At 56.0% G+C, this 13,934-nt stretch overlaps 1 protein-coding gene across 1 annotated transcript; it reads right to left on the reverse strand.

Annotated features, from left to right (window-relative positions):
• Window positions 1-770: 770 nt before the first annotated feature.
• On the reverse strand, window positions 771-8,903 carry OTOP3 (otopetrin 3). The gene is made up of 7 exons (XM_047080433.1): window positions 8,814-8,903; window positions 6,646-7,096; window positions 6,420-6,556; window positions 5,775-5,833; window positions 5,381-5,499; window positions 2,862-3,661; window positions 771-1,459 (listed from the first exon to the last, which is right to left on the reverse strand). Exons 1-7 carry the CDS (start codon window positions 8,901-8,903, stop codon window positions 1,289-1,291), a joined length of 1,827 nt encoding a protein of 608 aa, XP_046936389.1. The 3' UTR covers window positions 771-1,288.
• Between the last annotated feature and the right edge of the window lie 5,031 nt (window positions 8,904-13,934).

Genomic DNA, 13,934 nt, shown 5'->3' on the forward strand with positions numbered 1-13,934 from the left:
GTCAGTCCCCAGAGGGCCCTCAGCATATGCCTGGGAACCAGCATTTATCATTTTCTCGGGTGGGGAAATGGAGGCTTGCATCCTCTCACCCAGGATGCGCCCCCCTGGGCTCTGGCCACCCAGAGAAAGCGCCCAGGCAGGAGAGGACAGAGGCTTGCCTCCCAGGCTTCTGCAAGGCCCCCAGGGGCTGACCTGGTCCCAGGAAGCCACCAAAACAGCACTGGGGGCCCCTGGGGCTGCGGCCCTGTGCCTGGCAGTGCCCAGCATCATGGGGAGGGGCCCAGAGGCCTGCAAAGCCTGGGCTGCCCTCCCTGAGCCTCACCCTGGGCTTCACCTGGGGCCCAGCCCACTGTTTGCACTGGGCTCAGGGTGATGGATGGGCCGTCAGTGCCTCTGCCCCTTCCACCCAGTGGCTCAGAGGATCCAGCGGGCCAGAGGCTGCAGTCCCTGTGCTAAGCCAGGTGCAGAAAGTCACCTGGGGCTCTGTGCCAGGGAGGAGCGTATTAGTGAGGGGTGGGGGCATGTGAGAGCCCTAGCCCCTCTCCTCACCTCCTCCCATGAACCAGGCAAGGGAGGGACTGGGTTAGACACCTCCTGGCCCAGAAGTGGACCATCCCGGCCCCAGAGCCCTGACCAGGAAGACTGTCCCTTCCTACCGTACTCGAAGTGACAGCTCTGTCCCTGAGAACAAATGTCACGAAGCTTGAATGTAATCGATCAAACAAACAGGGTTTATGGCAGCAGGAGAGAGCTGTTGAACTCTTCCTGGTAGCTAATTAATGAGCTCATTAGGAGACAGGGTATGTGGGGAGGGAGGGCCAGGCCCGCTGGCTGGGCTGCAACCTTCTAGAATGTCCTGGGCTGAGCTTGAACCAAGTACCCTCCCCACAGAAGGAGGCAGACCCCTGAGAACAGTCTGGGTGGCAGCGCGCCCCCCCCCCCCCCCACCGCCAGACTCTGTCATTTAGAGCTGTCTGTCCTGGAGAGTAGCCGTGAGGGGCTTCCTGGGCTGTCCCTGGGCTGTACTGATTGTGGTGGTGAACAGGGGCAGGCATGCGCCCAGTCCTGGGTGTGAGCATCAGAAGCTCAGTGTCCAGGCTCTGCCCTTGGTCTTGGGCTGCAGACGGTGCCTCCCACCTCGGTGAGGATCTGGGGGAGGGGGCGGCTTTGCGGAATCCAGTCTGGTCTAGGTCCCCCTGAAATGGAGTGTTTGCTCAGAGACTCTGGGCTACCCTCTGCCCAGCCTTGGCACTTTGGTGTTCTGCCAGGGGTGGGTCCTTGGGCACCCTCAGGCCTCCAAGTAGACCTCCACCAGCCCTCCAACAGAATGCATACGGTAGAAGACCCCCAGAGGCAGACCAAAGTTGACGATGGTGAACCACGTCCGGTAGCCATAGAAGTCCTTTTCCAGCCCGTTCTCAAACTCCGGGTGTATACCAAACGCGGGCATCATCCACAACTGGGGAGGAGAGGAGGGGGTTGGGTGAGGGAGAGGGCTCTCTGCGTCCACGGGCACTCCACCCAGGGGAGGCAGGCCCCAAAAGCTGCTAGCACCGCCCCCCCCCCACCCTTCAGCCCTTCATCCCTTCAGCCCTGAGCTTTCAAAGCAAGCCGTTCCTCCCCAAATCCCCCACCCCGTACCATAGCCACCTCCCTGGCTTGCCAGCCTGAGCTCTAGGTGGATCATGTGGCCTCACGTTGCCACCAGCCATGGCCCAACCTGCTCTGGGCTCCCCTGTGCCTTGACCTCAACCACCTTCTTCCGCTCTGGCTCCATTTCTCTGCCAGTCTTGACTCTCCGCTCTCTCCACCTGGTCCTGTCTTCTGTCCAAATCCTGCCCCTTTCTCAAGACCCAGATTAAATCTTCACGAGGCCTTCCTTGGCCCATGGGGCCCACATTTCCTTCTCTGAACGCCTACTGTACGTAGGGCCAGGTGATGATGTATGGTGGCCTGTGTCAGGGGCTTCACCACCTGAGGTGTTTCCAGCACGGTGCGCCTAGAATGTGCTCCTCATGCGCTCCAACGACCCTGGGTGTCCCGGCACTGCCCCTAAGCCTCCGTTTCCCCATCTGTCAAATGGGGACAGGGATGGTGCGTAACGGTGGCTGCTGCAGGGGTTTCCTGTGATGATTCAGTGAGGAGCTGAGCTGCGGCATGGGGAGGTGGACGCGAGACTTTAGCTGCCTGCCGGACAGCCAGCAGCCGTCGTCAACACCTTCCCCCAGAGAGCTTTTGGGAAACCAGGCACTTGATCTCTGCCCTTTGACCCAATTCAGTGGATGACCAATTATTTGGCAATTCCCTCACTGGCCCCCTGGTGTCTCTCCAGCTGGACAGTACACTTCCTGAGGGTGGAAATCTCACATGTTTGTAAAGAGCACTTAGCGATATGCTTGGCACGTTCATTCATGCGGGCGCCTTACACAGCGAGCTGGGGGACACTGCTCTCAGCATGGAGCTGGTGGGAAAGGTGCATGTGTCCCTGACAATAAAAGGGACAGGCCCGGGGGCGCCTGGGTGGCGCAGTCGGTTAAGCGTCCGACTTCAGCCAGGTCACGATCTCGCAGTCCGTGAGTTCGAGCCCCGCGTCGGGCTCTGTGCTGACGGCTCAGAGCCTGGAGCCTGTTTCCGATTCTGTGTCTCCCTCTCTCTCTGCCCCTCCCCCGTTCATGCTCTGTCTCTCTCTGTCCCAAAAATAAATAAACGTTGAAAAAAAAATTAAAAAAAAAAAAAAAAAGGGACAGGCCCGTTGCCCTTGGGACAGTCGATGCTCAACGAACGCACCATTCCTTCCTTCCTGAGGGTCCCTGAGGCCACCCGGGCAGCTCCGTCCCCACGCTCCCGCCCTGTCCACTCACTGTGAGATTGCAGAGGATGAGGAAGAGACAGATCTCCTTGAGCGCCCGCCGCTTCCAGTTGAGGTGGCTGTAGGAGCGGATGTAGGCCAGCGAGGCCCGCCGCAGGTCCTGGCCCAGCTCCAGCAGGGAGCCCCGGCGGGGCAGCTCGGCCTCCTGCTTCCCTGCCGTCTCCCAGAGCGGACGCCGATGCAGGCCCTCGATGATGAAGAGGTTCTGGGCGATGTGCTGCAAGATAATCAGCAGCGAGTAGGCCAGGATGAGGCGGTTGAGCAGCTCGTGGGGGCGAGTGGCCACGATGGCCACGATGGAAAAGTAGGCGATGCCCATCTGGCCCAGCGCCGCGCCCATCAGCAGCACCACGTCCAGGCTGCGGGTGGGGTTCTTGAGCGTGTCCAGCTCTCGCTCCTCCAGCCCGTGGATGGCCGTGCCCGCCAAGCACGCCAGGCTCATGGCGGGCAGCACGGCTACGTAGAAGGCATAGTAGAGGATGAAGTATTGGCGTGCGATGGCGAGGCCACTTGCTTCGATCTGGAAGAGCACGAAGACGCACACGCCTGCCACCAGGGCCAGCAGGCCAAGCAGTGGCCCGAAGATGGCCCCGTGCAGGTGGAAGGGAGGCGTGCCGGGGTGGGCACCCGCGTGGGGTGCCAGGCGGCGGCCCACGTTCTTCCACATGACAAAGAGCACGGCACAGCAGATGAGGCAGTACTCGGTGCTGAAGGGGTAGAGCATCAGATAGCCCTTCTGGAAGACCTCGCACACCGTGGCATTGAGGCACACGCAGGTGTTGGTGTCATTGCCTGGGAGGGGGCAGGGTGGGAAGGGATAGTTGTTCAGGTGGACCTCGTTCTGAGGAAACCGGCCGCACCGGTCAGTCCCACACTCCGGGAGTATGGCACCCATTTTCCAGACTTGGAAACTGAGGTCCAGAGACAGAAATCAGAAACCGCGGGATGGCCGTTTCTTTACAGAGGGATTTCAGACTTCAGGAGCCAAGCTTTTGTAAGGACACATCATGTCTTTGGGGCCAAATGTCACCTCAACAGATTACTTCTCGGGCACGAGGGGAAGTCTATGACTTTACAACAGGAGGATCTGGCTGCTGCATCTGAACCCTCGGCTACATGCTCTGTGGGGCAATCAGACAGCTTGCCTCGTGATGAGGTCCCTCGCCAAGCTCACAGCATCAACTGTGGAATGCCAGTGTCCAAAGCGTTTAACCTGGATCTGATCGAGGCTTTGGTCCATACTTCCAGGTGGCCGGCTGAGCAGGGAAGAGGAGGACAAGTCAAACGCCACCACTAGGAAGCAGCCTGACAAACCCCAATGCCGTTAGGAAAACAGAGACGTAAGAGACGGAACCATATTTGAACACAGCATCGTAGGAGACATTTCACAGGCTGGTTGGGGAAAGCTGAACAGGTCGATGGAGAGGATAGGGATCATGTTGAGGAATTCTGTTAGACGTTATGATCCGGCTCGGGTCATTTCTCATGGTTCGTGGGTTTGAGCCCCACATCAGGCTCTGTGCTGACAGCTCAGAGCCTGGAGCCTGCTTCGGATTCTGTGTCTCCCTCTCTCCCTGCCCCTCCCCTGCTTGCACTCTCTCTCTCTCTCTCAAAAAATAAATAAACATTAAAAAAATTAAAAGAAATTATAACATTGTGGTAGTGGAGGGAAATATACTTATTTTAAAGAGATGTGCATGAAAATGTTTTGAGATGAAATGCTGTGATCTCCATGATGTAATTCGGCAAAACACTGAAATTATAGCAACGTGTTAATAATGATTACCTCTAGGTGATGGGTATATCCCGTTTTTTTACTCATCTGTATGTTTGACTTTTACTAAAAGAATCCGTGGTGTCACTTGTCAAAAATTCTCAGCACAGCTCTTCTGAAAAATGTATCTGAGTCTAAAGAATGTCCGCAGTCCATAGGCAGGCTGGGATTTTTGCAGCGGGGGTGCAAATGCATGAATGTGCTGGGAAGGCTTGGCTGTACACAGGTCAGGATTGTGATGCCACCTGGGGGGGGTGTGCTTTACACATACAGGTGTGGCTGAAACCCCCATGTAGGTGTGTGGGATGTAGCCTCTAAGGGCAGACTGTACAGGTAGGGGACTGGTCATGGAACAATCTGCGGGAGGAGGGCCTTCTGCCCAGAAATCTTCTGTCTCTCCTGATATGTCCGGGGATCCACAACTGTGTTAGGAAGACATCCGTTCCTTTCAGTGCTGAAGCCTTTTTAGTTTCTTGCAAGTAAAATGCGAATGCTAGGGGTGGGGCGCATACCTGGGCTTATCAGCGAGTAGCTCAGCCAGGATTTGTGGCTAGCTAAGGTGACAGCTAGATGCCTGGAGCCGGGCTGCACGGGGCCAGCACCGACGGGGCAGGACGAGGACCAGCGTGTAACGATCCAGAGTTTGCTCCCACTCTGGGAGGGAATGTGCACGTGCGTGCGAGTGTGTGTGTGTGTGTGTGTGCATTGGGGGCTGGGGGATCATGTCTCCTCTGTACCTGAGAAGTTTTCCACAAGGGCGCTGAGCTCAGCCTTGATCTCACGGTGCATGGAGTCGTTGGTGACAGCCAGAACCCACAGCAGCAGGTTTGTGGCCAGGGTCAGCATCAGGCCACACCTGGAGGAGGTGCCACACTCTGTCCACACAGCCTGGCTGGCTCCCGCGTGCTCCGCCCTCACCATCACTGCCTTGGGGGAGACAGCTCTCTCCCAAAGCCAGATCCCATCTGGCATTAGGACTTCAGGAGAGGCAGCCCTAGAGGCCCCTTGGGACCCCTTCCCGGACCGACGTGCCACCCCAGGGACACCCTGTCCAAGGAAGCTGTGGGAGCAGGCACTGGCAGGGGACAGGGAGCCCCAGGGGCTGGAGGGAGAGAAGGTACCCCATCTTACCTAGTGAAATTGGTCTGGACCTGAACACAGTCCTTACAGTGTTTCCAGAGCACCCAGGTCTGAAAGAGATGGGGCCTTGAGCCCAGGGGCTGGGGGCAGGGGTGGCGGGAGCGTGGGGTATGTGCCCCAGTTGCTTGTGTGTATGTACAATGGAAGTGACAGTGAGGACATCTGGATTGGAATCCTGGCTCTGCCGTTCCCTTGCTGTGTCGTCCTGGGCCAGTGGCAAAATATCTCAGAGGCTCAGTCTCCTCATCTCTAAAATGGGGCTAAAATGCCCACCTCTTAGGGGAATGCCTACTTATCGGGGAAATGGACGGGATGATGCAAAGAAACGGCCAGCACAATGCCCGGCACAGGACAGGGACTCAGGAGTGTGAGTGATGTTGGTTCCTAAGAGTAGCTCTGTATTCCTGGGGGGTGTGGATTTAGGGATACGCAAGTATGCACAGGCAGGTGTATTTATAGGGGTCTGCATTTCAGTGATGCAGGTACACGTAGCTGTGCGTGGACGTGGGTATGTGGAGGCAGGCATTAGTGGGGGGCTGCGGCCCGTGTGCACATATGCTAGGCCCTGCTAGCTGCGCCTAGGCATGGTCGGGGTGTGTGTGTGCATGCGGCATGGGGACGGGAGAGGCCTGTCACCTGGGCGCCGATGAAGACAATCTCGATGACGGGGAAGATGAGTTCCAGCTGCGACTTGCAGTGGATGTGGCTCACGTCGTAGCCCACTCGGAAGACGTTCAGGCAGACGGCACAGCTGCCGAAGAGCACCAGGGAGCCTGGCCGGGCCAGGTGGCCGTTGGCGCCTTCCCTGGGCCCGGCTCTCCCTCCCCACCCCTCTCCGGCCACCCCGTGCCCCAACACTCACCCCGCACCCAAATGGATCCTGCATGAGGGTCCCGGAAGAGCATGGCGTGTGTGTGGCGGGTGGTGCAGGTGGCATAATAGAGGAGCCAGAGAAGGGACAGGGCCTTCAGGGCGGCCAGCAGGATCCACACGTCGCCCAGCGTGACAGCCACGTTGTTGAAGATCATGCTACAGATGAAGGCTCCACCCAGGAACACCACATTGAGGGCCAGGAGCCCCGAGAAGAGCTGCCCTGCCTTCTGGGCCTGCCTGTCTCTCCGCAGCAGTGAGAAATGCCGCGCCAGCCAGGACTTCTGGTACGGGGGGGCAGGAGCTCCCATTTTCTCGGCCCCCGTGCCGACTTGGTTCTCCTCGGCCGGGGCCGCTCCAGTCTTCTGTGCTTCTGGAGAGGCCATGGATGCAGGCTGAGAAGGGGCTGGGGACACAGGGTCCTGGTTGGCTGCCAGGCTTTCCTGGTTTCATTCTACCCCTGCCCTTAACTGCTGTGTGACCTAGGGCAAGCTATGCAACTGGAAATAATAGCAGCTTCCTTGTCTACTTTACCGGACCTGAGGAGGTTCACACAGACCAGGGGTGGCTCAGTCAGTTGAGTATCTGGCTCTCGATTTTGGCTCGGGTCATGATCCCAGGGCCGTGGGATCAAGCCCCACGTCGGGCTCCGTGCTGAGTGTGGAACCTGCTTAGGATTCTCTCTCCCTCCGCCCTTCTCCCCTGCTTGTGCTCTCTCTCTCTAAAATAAAAACAAAAAACAAAAAACAAGCCAGGGGATATGGGAATCCTTTGCGCTCCAAATAAAGATAGGGATTATTTCGACTGGCTTGAGGAATACCTCCCTCCCAACGCCCTGCAAGGTTATCCCACTTTCTGCCTCAGTGCCTGATCTGAAGACGGAAAATAACTCTGTCAAGGGAGCCAGGGGCATCTGCATAATGTCTGGCCACTGGACATTTTGTGACTCGTCACCACTAAATGGCAGATGGTGTTCTGTTGACTTCTGGGAGGAATTTCCCTCTGGCAGGCAGGGAGAGCAAGAAGGTGTCCTCTCTTGTTCTGACTTTGATTAGCTGGGTGATGTTTGCCTACAATGTGTTGAGAAGGATCCTGAGGCTGAGTGTGAGGTTGGTGGGAAAGAATGTGATTTGAAGTGATACTTGATTATGGATGTATATGTGTACATATAAAATTACTTTTGAAAGTCTAGAGGGGGGGCGCCAGGGTGGCTCAGTTGGTTAAACATCTGACTCTCGATTTCGGCTCAGGTTCTGATCTCACAGTTCGTGCGAGCAAGCCCCAGGTCGGGCTCTGTGCTGACAGTGCAGAGCCTGCTTGGGATTCTCTCTCTCCCGCTCTGTCTGCTCCTCCCTCCCTCCTTCTCTCCAAAATAAATACATAAACATCAAAAAAAGAATAAAAGTCTAGAAGACATCCACCGGATTCACAATAGGAGTTTCTTCTAGGGAAGGGAGTAGGGTACTAGGATTGGGAGTGGTTTAACACTCTAGTTTCTATTTTGTAATTTTTTTTAAAGCTTATTTATTTATTTTGAGAGAGAGTGTGTGTGTGTGTGTGTGTGTGTGTGAGCAGGAGAGGGGCAGAGAGAGAGGGAGAGAGAGACAACCCCAAATAGCATCTGCACTGTCAGCACAGAGCCATATGTGGGGCTCAAACTCACAAACCTGAGTCTGAACCAAGAGTTGGACGTTTAATCGACGGAGCCACCCAGGTGCCCCAATGCTCTAGTTTTTTTTTTTTTTTAAAAAACGTTTATTTATTTATTTATTTTTTGAGACAGAGAGAGACAGAGCATGAACGGGGGAGGGGCAGAGAGAGAGAGGGAGACACAGAATCGGAAGCAGGCTCCAGGCTCTGAGCCATCAGCCCAGAGCCCGACGCGGGGCTCGAACTCACGGACCGCGAGATTGTGACCTGAGCTGAAGTCGGACGCTTAACTGACTGAGCCACTCAGGCGCCCCCCCAATGCTCTAGTTTTTAAAGGCACATTTTTTTATGGGATTGAAAGTAATTTTAAAGCACATTAAGATTTAGGGGCAAAGTTCTGGGATTGACTTTCAATATCCGCTGTGAACACGGGACAGGCTGGGAGTCCAGCATGATCCCCGGTGGGCCCTTTGGGTACTCATTCCTTGTGGGGCTGAAGCTACACTAGACAGCGAGGATGGCCTGGTGGTTCCGGGTGCCGTCCCCGTGGAAGGCTTCTCCTGAGCTGACCCGGGAGGCCCTCTCGCCATCCCCGGCCATCTCTGAAGCTCTCCCTTGGTGCTGCCACTGCCCACATCCCTGGTACTCTGGGCTCGGGGTGCCAAGTGCTCTCTGTCCCCATCCTCCAGGCGGGCAGGAGGTCTGCTTCTTAACTACCTCAGTCAGAGGCCTCTCCATTCCCACCTCTCCCAGCAGGTAGCCAGGTACCCTCCTCGCCTCTCCCCTATCAACCTCTCAGGTCTAAGCCTGTCCATTCCAGCCTGCAAACCTCTCTTAGATTGTTCTTTCTTTACTTACTGTTTTATTTTATTATTTTTATTAAAACATTTTAATGCTTATTAAAAAACTTTTAAATGTTTATTTATTTTTGACAGAGAGAGAGAGAGAGAGCACAAGCAAGGGAGGGGCAGGGAGAGAGAGGGAGACACAGAATCTGAAGCAAGCTCCAGGCTCTGAGCTGTCAGCACAGAGCCCAACATGGGGCTCGAACCCACGAACTGTGAGATCATGACCTGAACCAAAGTCGGATGCTCAACGACTGAGTCACCTAGGCGCCCCTCCCTTAGATTTTTCTTGACCTCAACCTCTACCCTAGTTCAGGGCCTCTTCTGCTCTCTCCTGCACTGGTCTCCCTACCCACTGTGCCTCTCCCCTACCGTAAGCCCGCCAAGGTTCCCAATTGCTGAGGGGAAATGAGTCAATCAGAGAAAGACAAATACCGTAAGATCTCACTCATATATGGAATTTACGAAACAAAACAGATAAAGCAAAAAGGAGACAAATGAAAAATTAGACTCTTAAATGTAGAGAACAAATTGGTGGTTACAGAGGGGAGGTGGGTGGGGGGAATGGGTGAAATAGGTGATGGGGATTAAGAGTACAGCTACTGTGACGAGCACTGCTGAATGTATAGAGTTGTTGAATCACTATTTGGACATCTGAAACTAATATAACACTGTAGGTTAATTACAATGGAACTAAAGAAATAAAAATAAAAATAAGACAATTGCCCTCAGTATAAAGTCCAAACTATCTAGCACGGCCTGCACTGCCTTTCAAAATGAAAACTTACAGTGCATGTTTAGTACAGGCTTGGAGGCTAGCTGCTTTTGCTTCCTGGTCTGGCCTTGACTTAGCTCTCTAGCACTGTCCTTAGACCCCACTGCCTGCCACGGACTGTGTCATCCTGCTGTAGCTCCCAGAATGTGCCTGCTTTTGTTCACCACCCCGTCTGCCCACGCCGCCTTTTGCCCATAATGCCCACCCCCTTGCCCTTTGGCTGACTGCAGCTTAGAGCAGAACCCCATCTCCTCTAAGCAGCCTTCCCTGAGCCCCAGGCCAAGTCTACGCTAGGTGCCCCATGGGCCCCCTGGGGCATCACCTGTCATGCTCATTCTCTTCTAACTCACTGCTCTTTGCTCTGTCTCTACCCTTTAACTCAGCTTCAGGAGCTTCAGCTTTTCCCTCTCTGTAACCACCAGAAGACCCTCACCACATTTGGCTCTAAAAGACAGCCTTTCCAAACCCCCAGGCTCCCATGTGCTCTTTGCTCAATATCCGTACCTTCTGTGGTTCTGTTACGGCAAATAGAATAATAACACTTGGTCCTTTATTCAAGATTCTACAAATGATTTTGTCCCCCTTTCCCAGTCCCCTCTGTCGTCTTTTGCCCTCTCCCTGTCCAGCCCCCTCATCACACTCTGGACACCTACTCCCCATGTCGATCCAGGCCCAGCCAGAAGGCTCCAAGGCTCCATCCATCCTTGTGTGGCTTCCCACACCCCTCCCCCCATCACTTCTGGAGGCTGCTGTTCCTCTGCCTCACCTGTTACCTTCCACCAATGGCTCTTGCCCATCTTCTCCACCTACCTTAAGAACCTCTCCCGGGAAGCATTCTTTCCCTGCCCAAGCATCTATTGGGAGTGCATGTGCACTGTCTGGTGAGGCGCTGTGGGCATGGCTGGACCCCCTCAAGGCCAGGAGAGCCTCCAGGGCAGGGACCAGGTCCTGCTGAACTCGAACCCTCCAAACCTATCACAGGCACGCTGCTCTTGCTGACCGACTCTGCCATTTTCTGGGGGAGCTTTCAGCACCACAGCCATGGACAGAGACCCTTCCCATTAAATGCTTTCCATCCGGACCCAATCCCAGAGACTTTAGAGATAATCTTTATCTGTCCTCCAAGTTGAGCAAGCATGAGACTCACAGGGACACCTCCCTGCTCCTTTTGTCCCAACCCTGACTCCTTCTTCTTGCCTTCCCCACAATGTCCCTCATCTTCCCAGGGCAGTAGAGCCTAACAAGCCCAATTCTGGCACTTACTATCTCTGTGATCTTGGATAAGCTACTGAGACTCTCTGTGCCTCAGTTTCCTCATATGTAAAATGGATGTACAAACTACGGAATAGTACCTGGTGCATAGAAGATACTCAGTAAAGATTTCTTGAACGAATAAATGAAGCACTTAATGCATAATGCCTACCTCATCGGGGTTTCGTGAAAATTAAATGATTTAATGCGTGTAAATGCATGTAGAGCCGTGTCTGGCACACAGAAAACTCTCAGTGTTAGTTATCTGTGTCTTTCCTTTCAGTTCTGTCGAGGTCCTGGAGAGGCTGGAAGGGTCAGGATTACTGGTAAATGTCAGGGGTGGTTTTTGCTTGGACTGCAGGCCTAGAGGGGACATTCCAGGACAAGGTTCCAGGTCCTCTCTCTTCAGGGTCCCCTTCCCTGCCCTCCCCACCCCCAAATCCTACCCTCCAACGGCCGCTAGAGGGAGTCCTGGAAGTGGTCGAATTCGGTCTGCGGCGGGGAGGGTGCCAGGGTGGGACAAGCGGGGGGCGCGGGAAAGAGGCTAGGGCACCCAGGACTGACAAGGAGGAATCCGCCGCCCTCTGGCACGTCCCTTGGCGCGACGCCAGTCCAAGGGAGGGCCCGGACACCAAACTGGTTTGTGGGTCGCGATCAGAGACAGGTGATGATGAAAGCCGCGGAGCCGTCGGGGCGTGGCGCCTGGCCCGGAGCCGCAGGACCAGCTTTGGGGGTTTCTCTCTGAGCCACTCGAGGGACTGCGGTGCCCGGGGCAGCCGCTACACATATACCTCAGACCAGATGTCCAGGCAGCCCCAACCCCACAGCCCTTGACCCAGCCATCCTGGGTTTTGATTCTTCCTGGCCTCAGCACCCACTTTTGGCTGTGCGCCCCCAGACCGGCTAGGGTGGGGCCCGCCCTGCTGACTTTTGTGTGCCCCCTATTCGCGGAAAGAAGGTGGGCAGCGGAGCCAGGGTTGGGTGGGGTGCGGGAGAGAGAAGGGTTGGTTCTCGGGTCGCCAGGGGTTGGCCTCCCCCTAGTCATCCCGCCCTCCCTCCCTTACCCCTACAGACCCTAGTCCTTGAACCCGAAGCAGGTGTAAGTGTCAAGGATGGGCCCGCCCGGGAAGTCCCGCCGGCAGTCGAAGGGAGCTCCGGGGCCTGGCGCCGCCGCCGGGAGCCTTACCTGAGGCCTGGGCTGGCATCGCCCCGGCTGACCGACTGCCGGCGCAGCGCGGATCTTCAGTCCAGGTGAGGCCCCCGGGCCCGCACCGATGCCCCCGACGCCCTCCCCTGCGGGACTGCGCAGCCGCTGCTCAGGCTCCGTGGCCCATCGATTTTTCTGTTGACTTTGGGGATCTCATTAATCCTTCGTTAATTACCCAGCCAGGGGCTCCCAGACGGTGCAGCCAATAGCGAGGCAGCTAGGCGGGCGGGCGGGGCCGGAGGCCGTGCGGGCTTAGGGCCTCAGGGTCAGAGGACCCGCGGCCGCCCGCCTCCGGGGTGGACTGGGGTGCACCGTCCTTAGGCCATTAGGCCTCGGCAAAGGCCCTGCGGGGCTCAAGCCACACTTTCCTAGGCAGCCAAGCAGGGAACAGACTGGACCCCCCCCCTCCCAGGTTTGGTGTCGCCTTTTCCTGTACCCCACCCAGCACCTGGTAGGGGTGCGGTCTTGCAGCAACCTCGCCACTCCACTCTGTCTCCCTAAGTCGAACGTGAACTTGGGGCAGAAGAGACCTCATTCCAACCCACAGGAGGCGGGTGGGGTGGGGGGCAGCCGCTCCCTCTGGCCCTCCTCACTCCTCCTGCAGCCTCTGAGACCTGCCCATCTCATTCTGCGGGCAGAGTCCGGGCGCGGCTTCCTCTTAAGCTCCCTGTGTTCTACGTGCTTCTGCCCCCACGCTCCCCACGCCCCAGCCCCCACCGCTGTCCACCGAAGTGGTCACCGAAGTGACCCTTCGGCCCCTCTAGCCTGTCCCCCTTCACCTCGCTGTGGCTGGACACCGAATCTTCCCCCTCTTCTAGCTGGCAGGGTCTTCTTTTCAATCTCTGTCTGCCTGACTTCCTCATGTTCTCATCCTGCTAAATCTACCTATGCCTTTCCTAGATTAGAAGCCCATGGAGTCGGAGTGGTGGGTAAGAGAAGGCCCTGTTGTAAGGTTCTGTGTCCCCCGACACCTTTTAAACTAGAACAGCCCTGTTTATGCTATAAACTTGGGTTCCTGAAATATTTTATTTGAGGAAAAAGAAGTTCTGCTGTTTGAAAATCATTATGCTTAGCGGAAAGGCTCTGTGACCTTGGGCAAGTCACTTTGCCTCTCTGGGCCTCTGTTACTTTCTTTGTAAAATGGTAATTGACCAGGTCGGTCCTTCCTAACCTTTCATGCCTCACGGAACACATAAACAAATGTATTTGTCATTCGAGAATAAGGGGAAGAGGAAGACGGCAGCCTGGGTACCCCGTCCAGCCCCTCCCAGGCACCCAGGTACTGGTCTGTAGCCAGTCTATAACTCACACTTGGTTCACCCACTGAAAAGCTTGACACTTGAGAATCTCCGGGGTTCCTTCCAGCTCTGACCCACAAGAGCCTCTCTGGCAATCAGCTCAGACAGGGAAGCTGAGGCAAGAAGTGGGGGGCGGAGGGGCAAACTGCAGGTGGTTCCAGCTCCAGGCAGCAGTCCCGGCCAGGCCACAAGGCTGGGATTAGGGGTGGCACCAGAGCCACGGACACTTGCAGATCTTGCCTGGTCCTAGATACT

The sequence above is a fragment of the Lynx rufus genome, unplaced genomic scaffold, assembly GCF_022079265.1.
Source record: "Lynx rufus isolate CCGP_SWC_20201006 ecotype Redwood Valley unplaced genomic scaffold, mLynRuf1.p SCAF_18, whole genome shotgun sequence".
NCBI classification, from domain to species: domain Eukaryota; kingdom Metazoa; phylum Chordata; class Mammalia; order Carnivora; family Felidae; genus Lynx; species Lynx rufus.

What these genes read in the sequence shown, in the direction of transcription:
- OTOP3 (XM_047080433.1), bottom strand. Translation starts at nt 8,903, where the DNA reads ATGGCCGGGGATGGCGAGAGGGCCTCCCGGGTCAGCTCAGGAGAAGCC. An exon ending in TTGTCTTCATCGGCGCCCAG is followed by an intron (nt 5,834 to 6,419) that starts GTGACAGGCCTC and finishes CATCTCTTTCAG; the next exon opens with ACCTGGGTGCTCTGGAAACA. An exon ending in CCTTGTGGAAAACTTCTCAG is followed by an intron (nt 3,662 to 5,380) that starts GTACAGAGGAGA and finishes GCCCCCTCCCAG; the next exon opens with GCAATGACACCAACACCTGC.